Source organism: Zalophus californianus, chromosome 9 (genome assembly GCF_009762305.2).
Source record: "Zalophus californianus isolate mZalCal1 chromosome 9, mZalCal1.pri.v2, whole genome shotgun sequence".
Classification (NCBI taxonomy): domain Eukaryota; kingdom Metazoa; phylum Chordata; class Mammalia; order Carnivora; family Otariidae; genus Zalophus; species Zalophus californianus.
This window is the reverse complement of record NC_045603.1, coordinates 90,592,652-90,611,357: the sequence shown is the minus strand read 5'-3', so window position 1 is coordinate 90,611,357 and position 18,706 is coordinate 90,592,652. Positions and strand designations below refer to the sequence as shown.

At 35.8% G+C, this 18,706-nt stretch overlaps 1 protein-coding gene across 6 annotated transcripts in view; it reads right to left on the bottom strand.

Annotated features, from left to right (window-relative positions):
- EPS8 (epidermal growth factor receptor pathway substrate 8) overlaps window positions 1-18,706 on the bottom strand; it is a 179,007-nt gene that overhangs the window by 33,147 nt on the left and 127,154 nt on the right. For all 6 annotated transcript variants that reach the window (XM_027593909.2, XM_027593908.2, XM_027593912.2 and 3 more), the window contains 8 exons: window positions 17,594-17,755; window positions 15,933-16,082; window positions 13,225-13,307; window positions 12,289-12,425; window positions 9,043-9,116; window positions 7,647-7,773; window positions 5,627-5,715; window positions 5,177-5,251 (listed from right to left, as the gene is read on the bottom strand). In XM_027593909.2, coding sequence (XP_027449710.1) covers window positions 5,177-5,251; window positions 5,627-5,715; window positions 7,647-7,773; window positions 9,043-9,116; window positions 12,289-12,425; window positions 13,225-13,307; window positions 15,933-16,082; window positions 17,594-17,755 — 897 coding nt within the window. The remainder of the gene's footprint in view (window positions 1-5,176; window positions 5,252-5,626; window positions 5,716-7,646; window positions 7,774-9,042; window positions 9,117-12,288; window positions 12,426-13,224; window positions 13,308-15,932; window positions 16,083-17,593; window positions 17,756-18,706) is intronic.

Here is an 18,706-nt window from a genome sequence, read left to right as displayed (position 1 = left end):
GACAATAAATCATTTTTTAGCAAGAAGATGATGATTACTTGTATATTTTCAAAATATGTAAAATCCATGCCAAAACAAGCACTGTTGTCTGCACCACCTAAAATGACAATAAATCATTTTTTAGCAAGAAGATGATGATTACTTGTATATTTTCAAAATATGTAAAACCCATGCCAAAACAAGCAGTTTTTATATACTCAAATTTTGACATGGTGCAGTGTACTACTTACTGAATGAAAAACAGCTTATTAAGTCAACCTGCCCAGCCCAAAGGTGACTAATAATCTAGAATGAAAAGTTAGTAGTTTAACAACTTTCACAGGATCTATTGGTTGCATATGACCATATTTTCCCTGGAAAATACTAATGGCTATCCAAAGAATTCTCAGTCAGGTGGTTTAACTATCTCCGCTTTTTGCTTAAAAAAAAAAAAAAAAAAAGTACACGTATCTTTTTCTGGCAAATCTATTATCCCAAACTTGGAAAGTATGGTTCTATAAATGAATACTACAGAGAGAAATAAGGCTCAACTTAACAGTCTACGGCTGTGCCTATATAAAGACATACAAAACTAAAAGGATCCAGAGAGAAAAGTGAGAGAAGAATGAGAACTGGTACTCTGAATCTATGGTATTTTTCCCCAGGATTTAATTCTAGGAAATTGTCCTGATTTAAAATGGATAATTTAATGATTAGCAGAAACAAATAAACAGGTGCACCTCTCTGATAAACAAAAGGATGATAAGTGTATGTCCAGAAACTGCTCCAAGTTTCTGGACTTCTCAGAGGCTATTTCCTGGCTAAAGAATGGTAGTTATCTCCTAGAGCAGAAACCAGAGCCCTTTTATAAAAATCTCACCTTCCCAGAGATATGGCACAAGAAAAAAGGGATTTTTTTTGAATGGCTCCAGACCAAGAGTCAGTTTCTCAGTTTCTCCCCAGTCACCCAAGTGTTCTGAGCACGTACGCTGTTGTATGCCTCTGTGTATCTGCACATGCTCCTTCCCAGTTCCCCAAGAGGCCCTTCCTTTATCACTCAGAACTCTACTCCGGTACCACCTCTTCCAAGAAGGTTTCCTTAATCCTAAAGCATAGCTCCAAGGCACGTCAGTGTCCCCAAAACAATTTATGCATAGAAGTAACATGTTACATTTTAACTTATGGCTCATTTTTCAGTTTTCCCTCCTGTGAGGACTTGGACCAAGTCAATTGCAGAAGACATAGTGTTAGAGGGATGACTGAGAATCAGTGAAAGAAAAGATGAGAAGTAAGAAGGGAGGGCTGACTCTTACTTGAGAACAAAATTTACCCTGACTGCCTGGTACAGTAATTTTCTTACTTCCAAGCCCTATAAGCACTTCTGGTGAATATGTAGGAATGATTAAGAGGGAAAAGTAAAGGAGTAAAATCTAGGAGTAGAGGAACTTTAAAATCTTTGGGAATGAAGGAGAAGAAATGTCAATAAAAAGCTATAAGACATAGTTCCTTCTCAAGAATGGATGTTAAGCATGTAGGCATGTATGGTTGCTGTGGGTGTGCCTGTGTGTGGAGATGCTGAGGGCAGAGGGCAGGTCTTGCAAGGTTTAAAGCCACTAAAATGTTGTGTGGCTGGTTGTAGGCCCTAAATAAATGTTCCTTCCCATGTCTCTTGTCCAAGTAATATGTCTGGGGCTCTGTAGGCAGAACATTAAAAGGAGTCACAAACATATTCTGATTGGAGAGACCATGAATAAGGAGTCATTTTTGATGAAAAAAAAAAAAGACAAAATAAATCCTATTTTCAGATACAGAGCTTGATCACAAAGGCTAATTTCTACATGTGAGGGAAACCAGTCCCATTATTTTATAGTTCTCTTTTATGTAACGACTACATATCTACATATCTACTTATAATGTGTGAAAGAGTATGCCAAGAATGAGGAGATGGCAAAAACTCTTTTAAAGTCAACACTTCCTAATATTCAAACCAAGACAGTATCAAATGTGTTAAAGAATAAGGAATATAAATTTTGTTAATGAGCTACTACTATGGGGTTCTCTGCATATGAATGGCCTTGATTTAATTTTTAAAGAGCTTATAAAGCAAAAATTATTCAACAGTAACTAGACAAGTAGAAATCTGATGTTCTATATATATAGCAACAACATATGGAAGTGTTCATAAATTACTGATGTAGTCTTGGACTTTCATCTTCTAATCTCTTATTGCCCAGTTCTGACACTTATGCTGATAATGTTACTTTCCTATGTTTGTAAAGCAATATTCATTTCATATTCTACTTCAGGTCTTTGTCTAGTTGCCCTTAGGGAAAGAAGAAGATTTATCATCCCTTTTTGTTACTTGCACTTTCTTTTTCTCATTTTTAGTTTGATAATCAAGTAAAACCTATGGGAAATGCATTTGAATTTGCCCCATTTTTGATAAATATTAGAGTACTCAAACCATAGGGTTTATATGCCCTCAACCAAAATTAATGAAATTTATCTGCTTCGTCTAGTCTTTTAAAAAAAAACAATCACAGAAATAAGACACAGGATAATCACACATTTCTAACAATTATCATTACTGCTATTGTCATCCCACAAAGTGATCATTTGCTCTTCTGACAGGCAGAGCCATTCACAAACACTCCACCCATGCCTGCCTTAGCCCACAAGGGAGGAAATTCTGTCCTCCTAGAAGTATTTAAAAGACTCCACCTTCTTTCCACTCCTCACTCACTTGGTCCTCCCACAAAAACCGGAATGACCTAACTGGTGAAATTGTAGAAAAGGGTGATTTGTAGCCTACTCTCTCTTCAGATCTGTCTGTATGGGAGGGCGACAACTGTTCCATCTGCTTTCTGTCGCATGCTTTTCCCAAACCCCTGCACTTGTTTGTTGTGTACTCTTTAATATTCCAGTGAGTTCTCCCAACTGCCCCATAGGACAAGATGGTTGTACGTAATGTCAGCCTAGACAAGTTGCTATTAACACCATTTGCAGATATAAGAAATATATAATGGGAAGGGAAGTATATTACCATACCACATAAGGAAAGAACACAGCTGCATACTGAAAATCTTGAAAATGAAGATGTGTATCTTGGATCCTGGCCTCCAGCACAAGAGGTATAACCTTTTGCTGGATAAACTCATAGGAACATCCAACTCCTTCACAAAGGGAATTGTCCCCAATACACCCTTTTGTTAGCTTTAAAAATTATACCTTTTGTACAAATACACATGTATTTGAAGGGAGTTTTCTGGGGGAAAAATGTATTATGAGGGTATCACTCCACCTGGCACAGAGTGAGTATGCTAAAGACTACTAATTGCTCCCTAGTGTCCACTCTCTTCTTCTTCCTTCTGGAAAGAGAAGTTCCTACATTTTAGATGAACCTACAGGCACACAGATAGAGACTATATTCCTTTGGTGTTCAGTATGGCCACATGAAAACATTCAGGCCAACTGGACAAAGGCAGAAATTATCTGTTTAAGTTCAGAGTCACCTCCTTAAAGATAAATCACCTTTCTTTGCCCCTGTACAGCTGTAACAAGGGCATGGAGGTAAATCAGCTTCCACTATAGAGATATCTGACATAGTTGCTCAATTCTTCTCTTGGACACATTTTCTTCGTTTGGCTTCCAGAATACTATAATATTCTTATGTTTCTTCTCCTGACTTAACTGCTTCTTCTCAATCTTCTTTGTTGGTTCTTTCTATTCTAACACTGAAATTGCCCAAGGCTCAACCAGTCCTTGTTCCTCAATTACGATTACTACCTTGGTGATAATATCATGGCTTTAAATGCCTTCTATATGCAGATGATCCTTAAATATGTATCTATAGCTTTGATTTCTCCACTGAACTCCAAATTCATATATTCAACTACCAAATTTTTCCATCTAGATGTAACAAAATTTTGACATGTCTAAAACTGAATTCCTTATCTTCCTTCAAAAAAAATCTGTCTTACCTATTGTCTTCCCCATCTCGATTAATAATTATTCCATCCCTCCACTCTTAGGCCAAAACCTTTGGAGATACCCTTGGCTCTTACATAGCACATCTAATCAACTGGCAAATGTTGCTTCTCTGGTTTATACCCAAAATCCGATTTCTTCTTACGATTTCTAATGTCACCCAGTCCAAACACCATAATCTCTGATCTGGATTATTTTAATAACCACCCTAGTCCCTTCTTCCCCCAGATTTCTAAGTATTCTAGCCAGAGCAATCCTTTTGTGCTGAAAACACTCCAAAAGTGTAAAAGATTTCATAACCACTTATAAAGACCAACAAAATATGACCTCCTGTTGCATTGCTGACTTCATCTCCTAATTAAGCTCTCCCTCATTCTGTTCAAGTCACAATACTTATTTATTCCAAGAACATCATTTGCAATTACCATCCCAGAGCACTCACAATAGCTGTTCTCTGTCTGGAATTCTCTTCTTTCAGAAATCCACATGACTCATTCCTCACTTCATTTGCTCACATGACACCTCTCACCTTAACCAACCCTATTCAAAAAGGGTAATACTCTACCTTGCATACGTGCGCACACTTGCATGAGCATACACCTGAAATATTCCCCGTTCTCTGTCCCTGCTGTATTTTTTCAAATAACACTTGTTTTTAGCAAAATATATTATTTATGCATATATTTAGGTTACTGATTGCCCCTCCATACTACAATATAAGTTCCAAGAGGGTAAAAATTTATGTCTGTTTTATTCCTGATAAGCTACTAATAGTGGTAAGCACGTAATAGGCTCTCAATTAATATTTCTGAATGAATAAATAAATGAGCAAAGCCCTCCATCCAGTACCAGTACCTCTTCACACCCAGACTATTTTGGGAGAAAGAGAAAAACTTTTACATTATTATAGCCCTTTGTATTATATCCTAGTATATACTGAAACACTAGCATCTGATAAATATTTCTTTTCATCTTCCTAGCTCTGTCAGAGACATCGGTTTCCTCAGCAATAAAGTAAAGGTGCTTGAACAGGATGATTTCTAAGGTTCTTTCAAACTCTCAAATTGCACATTCTCGATATTGACATAGATGCCAAGAGAAATTGTATCCACGCAAAGTAATGAAGGAAAACTATCGAGATACTCCAGACAGACACCTGGGGTTGAAAAACATACTAAGGGTGATTACTTTCTTAAATTAACAGTCTTACCATATTTAATGGAGTAAATAAAAAATGAACCAAATCTGCAGCACTCGGATTCTGGATGTGAGACTTCAGTTTGGCCTGTAGCATTAAGAAAACAGACAAACAAATTACTATGATGCAATCAAGCAAAAAACAGATGCTCATAAAGGTCTGATACAGACTCAGAGAAAGAGTTCTTTACTACTAGTTTAACTTTTAATATATGAATCAGCCTAGGTAAGTCAGATTAAGAGAATTTAGTTTAAAAACAAGTTAGGAGTTGTTCTTTTTTGATAATTTGCTTGGATACATAGGTTTTATTATCTGTTGTCCTAATTAAAAGCAAATCAAAACATACATACCAAAAAATCTACAAGAATAATTTTATCTCTTCATTTAATCAGAAACATCCTGGCTAGAATTTGATCTCCTTCATTTGTTTCTTTTGATTATATACAAATAAATTCCACTTACCAGAAGGTTAAATCCATGTTTAAACTTTTGTAAACAGTCAACAAACTCCTCAGGAGGGGGAGGTTTTGCCCGCAGAGTTAGAACACCCTCTAAAAGAAATAAACGGGAAGGGGGACAGATGAAAGCAAAGCTGTCAGAAAATCTAGTAAATGAAAAAATAAAAAGCCCCATTTGTGTCTGTAAAATTTGATCATTCCCGATACCATGCTTCCTAGCTACTCTAGTACATCTCCTAGACTCACTGTAACAAACTAAGGTGATCCAACATTTGAAATGGATTCTTCTACCCTTAGGCTCTACTAACTCACCAATTCCATAGATCTACGCTGTAGCCCTTTTATGTCCCAATTATTGCACTTACCATCACAAAGACTATAAAAATGTGCGAGTTATAAGCCCTGCTCTGAAGGGCCTTAAAATCTTTAGAAAACACGAATCGGTAAGTAACCAAGATACACCAAGGAAGTGTTGTAGAAAGAGACTACACCTGGTTGGGAGATGGGAAAATGGACACCTAATGGTTGTTTCATGGGGGAAGTAGCTTTTAAGATGGGATGTGAAAGGTCTGTTACACGGCAATTTGGTAAGAAAATGTCATAGTTGGATATAACAGCATAAGTAAAAAAACATGGAAAAAGGAAATTGCATGTACATGAAACAACAAACTAAAGCAGAGAAACCAAGAGAATGGAAAAGTAGACCAAGGTTGGATTGAGGGTGACCCTGACTGCCCGGGGGGCAGGGGGAGGAGCAGAAGTAAATCAACAGAACATGGAATTAACATGCTGTTCAGAAGAATGCAGTGACTACATTAGAGCTTGATGACAACTGTCCTCCCAGAATAAAAGACTGGAGGCTTGAAGACTACTTAGAGAGCCAGGTAAAAAATGATGACAGCTTGAAGCAGACGTTAGCTATGAAAATGAAAAGGGAAACAAGTGGATATAAAACCCAGTGAAAATATAAAATCGATGTTGGCTGCAAGTTAAAGAATGAAGTCATACTAGATCTGTGGTCTTGAATCTGGATGACCAAAAGGATAGAACACCCCTCATAAAGAATATAGCAGGAATAAGTGGTTTGGGACATAAGGATGCAATAATAATTAATTTCAGAATATAGGGAGGTGAGGTATACCCAGAGGTACACATCTGGAAGACAAGTCTACAGGTCTTATGCTTAGGATGTAGACATGAGCTAGAGAAAAACTGGGAGGTCATGTGTCATGAAAGGGATATTTACTCACTATTCTTTTAATTTTGTTCCACAGTTATAAGTTTATACATTTTGAGGCCATTTTAAATAGCTAACTACAGCATACCCCAAAACTGCTTGTAAGTGACCTGAATATATTGTTTGGGAGCTCTGTGATAAAAAAATTCAAATCCATTGATAGTTGTAACTATTTTAATGAGAAAAATCAATCCTTTTAACAAAATAATGAGGTTCTATATTTATAATAAAATAAATCAAAATATGGGAAGAATAGAGCCATGACTTTCTTTAACAGATACTAATTTTACAGTCACTAATTAAAACTACAAAGAGATGGTTGTTAGCTGAATCTCAGAGTCTCTGTGATTTAGGTTAAGTATCCTAGAGTCTTTTCTTACTGTATTCAACTTGGAACCAAAATGGACCATTCCCTAGGGTCTTCTTAGTCTCTGTCTAACTCCCAGGTGCTATCCCAAAACTAGAAAAGGGACTTTGGCCCACTGTCAATGGAGTTTTGCTGAGCAGTTCACAAGGGCAGAAACTCTGCCTAGCACTGGAGTTCTGAATGGTCTTTAGAAGTTTAAGAAAATCCAGGGGCGCCTGGGTGGCTCAGTCGTTAGGCGTCTGCCTTCGGCTCAGGTCATGACCCCAGGGTCCTGGGATGAAGCCTCGCATCAGGCTCCCTGCTCTGCGGGAAGCCTGCTTCTCCCTCTCCCACTCCCCCTGCTTGTGTTCCCTCTCTCACTGCGTCTCTGTCAAATAAATAAATCTTTAAAAAAAAAAAAGAAAAGAAAATCCAACTTACCTCCTGGTCCTTTCTTTTTACCTTTCTTACTTTTCTTCCTTTTAGAAAGCTCAGAAAATGCTTCAGCTGCTTTTTGGAGTTTTGTGATAAAAAATTCAACATCATCCAAGATGTGATTTAATATTTGCTGGAATGAGAAATTACAGAATAAGATTTAAGACAAAACCATTTTTGCCTTGAATGAATACTACTAGTCAGTAAAGGAAAATCAGAAAGTTAAAAAAAAAAAGAAATACCTCCCACATGCAAATTTCAAGTTTATCACTAATTCTAAGAAAAAGAATTGAACTAAATATACATATACCCGTGGCTAAAGTCTGACATTTACATTTTTCTTTAGCTTAAATCTTGTTCTATTTTCAATACCATAAAGAAAGCATTCACAGTATCTATTCGGATTATTAATTATTTTCAACTACTCTAATTTTCTCACAGGGTTCTCCCACATAAAGTTAGGAGAAAAATTCTAAGAAACATCCTGTTAGAAGAGCAATGAGCATTTCTGCTTTCTAATAAATATGCCAATAAAGTACCAACAATATTATTTCATGGAATTAAAGATATAGAGAATGTTCTGATTACCTAATAAACACACAGATAATCTAGAATAATCATTAATGAGAGTTGCCACATGGTAAAATAGAATTAATGATGAATTATGCTTTCAGGGATTATTGGATCAGTTTTGATTGTCTTAGCTGACTTTCTGTAGTATGTGTGAAACCTGACATTCTTCTAATTTAAAAGACTAGAAACCGGGATTAAGTAAACTTTTAAGTATAATAAATAATGGTGTAATATAAAAATTAAATTCCAAACTTCAAATTCCTATATTTGTTTCCAAATAAGCTAGGATTGTGTAAAACATAAATAGTAATTATATTGAGATTAATTTTATTATTATATCAGAAGGCATTGTCATTCTGTAAGGAAATTACTATGGACTAATAAAAATAAATACAGCCTTATTCTTTATAAAGAGTTAAAATTTATATATCTACTTTTAAAAAATTCCACTTAACTTTTATCTTTCAGGCATTATAAAATTGTTTAATAAAAATAAATGTCATGAAGAGATATTTAGAAGACATTTCAATTATGAATTACAAGCTATGAAAAAAGTTAAAATCCCCCAAATCTGGTAATTCAGTTTAAGTTCCTTTGTAAACTAGTTAATATGCTAGTTCTTCTATCAGAGCCCTATCCTACTAACTAAATATTGACATAAAGGCAAAAATAGTTAAGAAAGAGATAATTCGAAGGGCATAACCACCAATGGAAAGAGAAAATACAGTTTGCACAAAACATCTTTATTTAAATCAACTTCATTTTCCCTGCTCTTTTTTTCCTCTTTTTAAAAAGAAGGCAATGGCCTAAAGAGGACTGTTGGACCTACCACGTCTCTGTCAATTCGGGCCGCCATCATTTCAGGTGCTTCTTCCTGCTCGTGATACTGCCTTGGTTTCTCAACTAAAGAAAGAAGAATCACAAGTCTTTCAGCCTGTTACCTAAGTGAGATCAATCTAGGTAGTATGAAATATGAAAAGTGGCTAGAAAAGAGTGCCATTTGCACAAGGGAACACCTTCACTGGATACAAAATCAAAACTGCTCATCATCTATGAATGACATGCATCCTTGCCACCACTAACTGAGAAGCACTTGGCCAGGGCTGACGTGCTTGCCTTCAGCCTTTATGATTTACCCTGTAACTTCCCCTCCTATTCTCCCTCTTCCCAATGACAGTTGCCTGTAGAACCAACTCTAACTTCTCACCCTATAATTCCTATACAAGAAAGAAATACAAACTCACATTTAAGTACCTGCTCCTCAAAAAGTGGTCAACTAATTTCTAATGCAACCTCCCAATTTTATACATTCCACCACTGTGATTACAATAAAGCTTTGGGCGTTCTGACAGTAAAGTGCTTTTTTTCAAATTCTAGTTGTCATTAAGCTTAAAATCCACAATGTTGGGCTCACTGATTTATACTTATAAGTATAATACCTACAGGATTTGCAAATTAAGTAATACATATCTTAAGAGCATTCAAGATGTTAAGTTAGCTCAGTTAGCTAAAGCATGATGTTAATCATAAGGTCACTATAATGAACTCCCTTCTGGTTAATGCTACCACTAAACACAGATACTTCTACAAATATTTCACAGTAGATTAAATAAAAGAAAAACTGTACAGATGAAACTGGAAAAATATATGATCAATAAGGGAAAAAACTCCTAATACTTCATCATGACTCATGATGTTCAATATAGAAAACTACAAAAAATACTGAGAACTCTGTATTGTTATACCTCTTCTATGCCTTTCCCAATAAATGGAATATTGCCCCCCCAAAAGAAGAAATTATGGAGTTTTTTGCAATTTAATTAGTGGCTCTTAAGTACTTTAAGATAATTTGAATTTATATTTATGAACTCTTGCCAGTTAAATGCTGTTTTACATGGAGTTAGTGGCTTTCTTGGGTATAGTATACTACAGAAAACATGTTGAACTTGAAATATAGCTAGTAAGAACTCTAGAGAAGCCCCAAAATATCACTTGGAGGGTGAGGTAAGGGGAGACGCAGTATCTCCCAGACTTTTTCACGGTCTCTGGCACCACTACGAACCCCACTACCACTACTCTACAGAGATCACTTTTGCAAGTCAGGGGTAAGGCTGCGTCAAGGATTCAAAGGAGATGTTTAGTCTGAGTTAGCTGGAGCCTTCAGAGGGACCAAAAAGATACTCCTTTTGGGGGGGATTTCCAACCAAAAACTGGCCTGGGTCCAGATAGAACCTCACACAATAAGTGCTACGTTCTATATGGCCTCGTAGAAAATTAGAAGTTCTGAAAACCCTTTCTTACTCTCATTTAAATAGGTAAGATTGCACAGCATATTTTAGACAAAATCTAGTAAGAGCCCAGAAACATCTCTTTGTTGTAAATCATATTAGGTTTTACAGATGTTTTCACAAATTTATTCAGAATATTTATAAACTGAAGATCTCTTATCCTTCCTCAACTTCAAGGAAGACCATTTTGATCTCTCTCAAAACCCACATCTCTTCTACCAAAATAGCAGCAACAAGACACTATGTGAACACAAAAAACAGAAAACACTATAAACTATTCGTTTTTTTAAACACAAAATATTGCAGAAAAAAACAGATCAACAGAAATTTGTATGATTTCTAAAAACAAATTGTTATAAAGTAAATATTCTGCTACTTCATTTTTGATAAACGGATGTTTCAAAGATTTTTTTCTTTCATCTGTCTGGTAGCTGGGCTTACATGTGAATCTCTAAAAATAACTTCAAGTATACAAAAAAAAGTAAATAAAATGGAAAGCAATTCAGAAATAAAATGAACTCAATTTGGCAAAAATGAGATGAACCACACGTTATGTGTTTTACACTGCAGTAGGGACTGCTGTAGACATTATTTGCTTTCAGATTCACAGCAACCCATGAATTATTATCCCCACTTTACAAATGAGATTGAAACACAAAGAGATACCATCCAAGGTCGCACAGCAGATCCTGGTCTTACTCCAGAGTCCAACTTTTGACTCACCAGACTCAAAATAAAGTCTAGTGTCACTTATTTATGGTCACCAAGTTCTACTGTTTAACTACATTGTTAGATATCTGCATGAATAATGTTTTATTAGATAAAGGATAAGTGATTTAAGTCCACTGAACAGTGAGGCAGAAGAGTGAGACTCTAGTCTTCATCAGATTCAAACTCGTTGGATCACAATTTATAAACTCATAATAAAGAGATTGGACCAAACATATTTTAAGGCATTTTCAGTCATAAAAATTTCAGGTTTGGTAAAAAAAACAAAACAAAACAAAACAAAACAAAACAAAACCATTCTGACATATAAAAAGTTATGCTAAATTCTACGCCGGGATTATTTGTCTTTGAAAAAGCATGCGAAGGTAAAATGACGATGCACACAAAGGGCCCCTCTGACAAGCTGAGCGAGATGGAGATGCTTTGACTCTTGTCCCAACACCCCCTGACAGCCTTTTCACATAAGCACAACAATTCTCCCAAACAGGAGAGCGGTAAGATAATAATAATGAAAAGAATTCTGAAGGAGAATCTTTGCAAAAAAAATCTGATAGTCTCTTCTCTGGTCGAGAGTTTGACTCAGAGCTGAGTCAAACGTCCCATCTTTCTTTGATCGCATTAAAAAAAGAAAAAACAAAAAAACGTAATCCTAACACCGTATTTATTTAAATGACTGGTCTGAACTCCCATATACGATAGTCTTATAGTGTCAAAGTTTTAAATTTCCTTTATCTATGATTTTTTTTAAAGATTTATTTATTTATTTGAGAGAGTGAGAATGAGAGAAAGAGAGAGCACATGAGGGGGGGGAGGGTCAGAGGGAGAAGCGGGCTCCCTGCGATGCAGGACTTGATCCTGGGACTCCGGGATCATGACCTGAGCCGAAGGCAGTCACTTAACTGACTGAGCCACCCTGGCGCCCTATCTATGATCTTTTTTTAATTAAAAAAGCTAACCTCAAGCTTCAGCTCAGAAATCAGTGTCAGAATTTGAGAGCAAGGATTATGTCACAACCCAAAGTCAAGGGTCAATAAGTAGCAATCCTCAGAAACACTCACAGTCCCCTTGGTCAGCAGCCCATGCAGACCAGGCTGCCACCCGACTTCTAACATCCACCTGGGTAACAGTCCCAGGGGGCACCGGGGCAGGAGCTCTTGGCGGAGGCGGTATACCAGGGTCTGCTTTGGAAATCATCCTAAAAAAGATGAAAAAATAGAATTTTTACCACCTCCGTGTCTATCAATTCTCAGTTTATGGTATTAGTTCTTCAACCTTAAGAACGATGTCAAGGTGGAGGACAACAAGGATTTCCTTTCATATTATGTATATTTACAAATGTATATGAAATATAAAAACACAGAAAAAAAATTTTTTTACAGATTTTATTTATTTGACAGAGAGAGACACAGCGAGAGAGGGAACACAAGCAGGGGGAGAGGAGAGGGAGAAGCAGGCTTCCCGTGGAGCAGGAAGCCCGATGCGGGGCTCGATCCCAGGACGCTGGGATCATGACCTGAGCCGAAGGCAGACACTTAACGGCTGTGCCACCCAGGCGCCCCAAAACACAGAAAAATTTTAATTCAACTCAACACTAGGTTTAATTTTTTTCTGGGTCTCCTGTGACTTGGAGAGGCTATGAACGAACTATATTCCTCATATCTATTTGTACTCCTCCAGGCTTCCTTCCCTTAAAATGCCACTCATCTGACCTGACTCTGACAACACACATTAGAGAAGGCTTCTCAGAGAAAGACCAGAAAACGCAGAGAGAAAAGGTGCACACATATACTGACAAACTAGGAAGAGTGAATGAGTTGAAATCACAGGTTGTAATCTATAAAATAGACCTTCATCGAAGATCATTTTTCTAAATCTTTAGAAGAGAAACAACAACAACAACAACAAAAAAACCTCCAAAAACCAAAAGAAAAACGCAAATAAAAAAACTTCAAAACAAAACAATTCTACCCCTTAATTCCTTTTAATGTTTTTACCTTAGGGCTTCGGGCCGCCTCTTCTGTTTCCCTCCTTTACTGTCACTGATTGCACTCTCAATGTCTTCACTAATGAGGTTTGCCTGCAATGCAAGACAAGTTACCTGTGAGGTCACAGATTTTTCTTGTCTTCATGTATAGCTTCAAACAGCAACAGCAAAATGGATTACATTCCCTGTCTGAATCAATGTGTCCTGATGCAAAAGAAAAGTGTTTTCTTTTTTTTAAATGTGCTTTCAAAACATGACTCTTGCAGTTTTTTGATGGTGAATTTTATAATGACAAATTTTGAAAACTGAAGAAATTCTTAAAGATTATTTCATCAGATTCCATTAGTTTAGACAAAAGCTATCCTTGCATACAGGCAAAGAGAAAAGGAATTTGCATATGCTGGAAATGTAAGTATATGTGGAAAATGTAACTGGGAGGAAATCTCTACCTAAAAAGAAATGAAGGAATTAGAAGTGCATGCCGGTCGAGCAGAGCTCCTTCCTCTTTCTCAGCCTCAGGCTCTGGTGGGCACCCATTAACCTACTGGAACAAATCACTCAGTCCCAGCAGATACTCCCAGTTTGGGACAAATACACTATAATCGTGGGACGAACCCCAACACTAGGTTGTACCTTTTTTGATATATACTTTATTCTGTCATTTCAGGTAAAAGCTAACCTTCTCCAAACAATTAATCTAATACTTTTCCAACAAGAATATTTGATGTGGTTTTCTTGGGAAACAGTGTGAAGTTAGCAGCTTCTTAAGAAGTTTATTTTGTTTGGTATGAAGTTTACTTATGACCAGCGATTATTATTGCATATTAGATTCTTGATGGGATGTACTCACCTCCTATTTTTTGTTCCTGTTTGTTCTCTGTCATTTTGTATGTTTTTCTCAAATATGTATGCTGTATATTCTTTTACCATAAGCACAGACAATCATAGAATTTTAGAGCTGAAAGGAAACTTAAAGATCATCTAATCTGTCCTCTCTGTTTTGTAATTAATGAAACTGAAGAATATTCATATGATGGTTTGGCCAAGGTCACATTCCTAATTAAATGTGAGGGCTAATGCACCCTAGTTCAGTGTTACTTCATTAAGACTATCTTAGTTTCAGGAAGACATTATAAACATCGTGTCCAAGACTCTCTGTTATGTGGGATATTAAATAAAACTGAAGATGCTTAGGAACCCTGAACTTCCTATGGGGGGGGGGGGCTATCATATTTCTAAGAAAAATTTTACTATAGAGGTGGGCAGGAGTATAGTGTAAAATCCCGTAATAAAGAAACTTTAAAACTCAAAAGTGATGTTGCAACATGATCCATATAAAAGAAACTACATCATATTTCATTGTGTTTATATTTTCAATATGTCAAGGAAAAAGAAGGTCTCATGTAGATAGCACTAATGAGTAAAAATACAGAGCTGCATAGTGGTATTTGAGCTTTTAGACAAAACAGTAATTCAGTAAATCTGTTTGAGACCCATCAATACCAGCATCCCCTATCAGATAAAACAAGCCCTTTATTCTCAACACTGAAACCCAGAAACTTTACTCAGCATAATAACTCTTAGTTTCAGGCTAAGTTTCAGAGCACTGAGGCAAATACCAGATTTAAAATGTCTTTTAGTTTAGTCCTCTGTTTTAAAAATATTTTAATTAAATTTCAATATATTTTCAGAGAAAAATATTCACTTTAATACTTATTTAATACTTAACAAATCTAACCTTGCAAAATTCTTAATACCCTTTATGACTTTCAAAAGGAACTACATAAAATTTGATGAACATCACTATGCAAATTATCTAAATGCCACAGTTTTCAAGATTTTTAGAAAGTCATCTATACATAAAGCAAGAAAAAGAAAATGATGAAATCCACCATTGACAGTCAATCTTAATTTAGCTATATTTTAGTGTCAAAGAAATACAGAAAAGATCAAGTGACACTTCATGCTAATCTCCTAACATTTCTTTATAAGATAAAAATTACCTGTATATTTTGTAATATACAGTCACAGTGATAAGTCACTGCTTTGGCAAAGCACCAATCAACTCAACCCAAAATGATTTCCCTTTTGAAGAAATCAACTCATGACCTAAAAATATTCAAGGTTGATGATAATTTCTAATGTCCAACAAAGCATCACAAGTGATAAGCATTTGAAAATTACAGTGTACTTTGAATACCAATCTTCAGGATACAGCATGTTTTTACTGGTAACTGTGCTTAACTACTTGCACATTATCACTTGGGGATTACATATCTTGAGCAAATTCAAGTCACATAATTAAATGGTGAGCTTTAAATCTGTATCATGGAAAATGTCTTGAGGGTTTCATCGCAATAATCCATGTTATGTGATTAGTGCAGAATAAAATAGGATGGCGTGATTACTTATTGTCCATGAAGCATGATTTTGGAAGAATCAATTTTTAATTATAAGTCCAAGTAACTCAATGAAGAATTTGATATATTATCTATGCCTGGTTTTTTTTTTTTAATAAATAGAATGCATCTTTCTTTTTTTAAATACCACTCTATTTCCTCTTTATTTATTGGAACCCCTCAGGAAAATACTAAGGTATTTGTTTTCCTTACAAAATCCTAAGAAACTAAAAATCCACTGGTCATATAACTGAAGTGGATAATCCAATGGCTGTCAGAACATCTACTTAAAGAGGAAAAAAATTCGCCATTCTTTTACCTTAATCTCATCACACTGGAAAAGATGAAGATCGGGCTTGTTTTGAGTTGGCTCTTTGCACACCAGGGCGAGAATTGAATCATAGTTACAGGAATGCATCACACCTTGACAGTGCTGGACTGTGCTTAAAGGAAAATTCTCTAGTTCATTCTGTAAAGAAAGTAAAAATATAATTTGCCTTAATTTTTACTGTATGTCTAAAATCTATTGAACAAAGAGCTCTAGACACTGTACAAATCACTTTTAAAGTGATTTCCAAAATTATTCACAATCTTACATGGTATTCTTCCCCACTCTGGTTATATAGTGTCAGAATTTTCTTTTACTTGAACATTGAACAGTCATACTCTTAGTTTCTACCTTCAGTGATCACAAATGTTAGGCTAAAAATAATACATCATTCATACATTTTTTTATTTCAATGAATCTCTCAGATGAAAAAATTCACTCTCTATATATATTCATTCTAGCCAAAAATGTCAAACAGCTGGGCCAGAAGGATCTCACTAAAAAATACATTTTTCAGAGTGATTAAGATATTTGGAAGTATAAAAGTGAATATTCTCTAACCTATAAACAGCCACCTAAATAAAATACTGGCAGATTCTTAAACAAATGAGCTTTCTGTTCACAATTAGAATTCTGTATTTAATGAGATATATTTAAAATGCTCATTATTATACTAATGACTTTATACAAATAGTGAGTGGGTCATAATGAATTAATGAGAGAAACAGCGATTTTTTAAAGAAAATATAATATCCCCAATACATGAAAATAAATTAGATTAATAACAAATAAAAGGAAAAAGCAGCCACTCTGATTACAGATGGCACATACACACATACATCACACCATGAGTTTTATTCTAACTTTTGATTCCGAGATCCAGAAAAGGCAAAACAAGAAGCGCTCATTCCATAAAAATAAAATGCAATTTCTCAGAGTACCAGAGAAATAACAAATTTTCTTTCTTTGCAAAGTAAATTAAATAATACCCCTTCTCTCTATATAATTACTTAAAACCATGAGGATCAGAGAAGATGTTCTCTCATAGTATACGATGGATGTGAGAAAAGAAAGGGCAGATCTTACTCTGAGTCCTATCAGAATACTCTAAAACAATATGACAGTTGTTTTCTTTATCTTAGCAACTCAAATTCTTATTGGATGATGGGGCTCAGAAAAGTCCTGTGTTGAGAGCTCCAGCATTGTACCTACCAGTGGTTGTGCAAAATAAAGGTGCCTGCCATAGGGGCGCTGAAAAGTTAACACACACACACACACAAAACCCCTTCATCCCAGGTTACTCATTTACTGGGGTATGGTTTGCCTAGTATATAATTAATATATGTCATAAAGAATAAGGCTCCACTGGGGCCTTATTTTAGTGCTTTGGATTTTTTTTCTCACTTCCTCCATCTCATCATTTGTGGTTAAAAACAAAACAAAACAAAACACATATCCCTCTGTCTCCAGTTTCAGGAACTGATTTTGCGGGCATAATGTGTATGCAGTAGTATATTTCTTCTTTAAAATCACTGACAAAATGTTTTATTTTGTCAAACTTTCATCCCCTTTTAAACAATATGACCTGCTTGTCAACATAAATATCTGTGGAACTTTCTTGGAAGTAAATAGTCTAAATTTTACAGACTTACCTTCGACTCTAAATCAATCAGGCTCACAGCTCTGTCGTCCACTTGAAGAATCATATCCTGGGTCCACACTTTGCCCTTGGCATCAAGTAATTTCAGCTTCCTTATTCCATCATCAACAGTTATCATAGCATCTTTCCGATCCAGGACAAAGGTGGTCAAGTGCTTACGATTGACAAGAAGGAAAAAATATTTATTAACACACACATTCTCTTAGTGCACGTTTTCCAAAAAGAAAGCAATGGTGACCTGACTGAAGTCAGTGACTGGAGCGGAGAGAGCCAACAACACAAGGTATCCTACAACTTCGTGGCTCTCTTACCGAGATTAAGAAAGTCAGGCAGGTTTTTGTTGAATTGAGGAAAGGTGCCTTGAGTCAGAAAATACCTCAGTCTGTTTAATACCGAGCCATGTTGAGCGATATAAACAGAACATAAATTCTGAACAGCTTAAATAACATTCTCTTAAGACCGATCCCTCCCATCTCATTCCATGTGGGTTACTTAAGTGCTGAGCCACTGCAGCTTGAAACTACAGAAACTGATAAACGAGAGCAGTAGTCGGCTACCACGGTAGCAACCGTCAAACTGCACAGTACTGAAACAAAACTTCACATCTCATGAAGCATGCCCGCTATGGGTAGAAAACGGAAAATAAGAGCAATTTAAAAATTACTCCCTACTTAAACATGTTCTATTATAAGCGATAGTCACGTACGTGGATTCCAATCAAGAGCAAATATATCTTAAAAAATAACAACACAGGAAAAACTAAACAAGAAAACCGTTGTTTAAATAGGACTAGTCACGACTTTAGGTAAAACTAAAACTAAACCACTCAGTGAAACCATTAAAGGTGTAATTTCAAAAAAGATTCTGTAATATAAAATAGAAGCCTCTGTCCTGGTTTTAGCCAAAATAAGGCTGACAATGACAAACGAGTGGTTAATTTATTCTCTATGAAAATAGACCCCAGATGAACAAGACACTTCATTATTTTACATCTCAGTTTTTCAAAAATCTGAAAGAAAAAGGTCAACGCAATTCAGAGTACATCACAGGAATAAAATAAAACATAATTCTGATTTTACCACCAGATTTTTATGTCCCTCAAGGT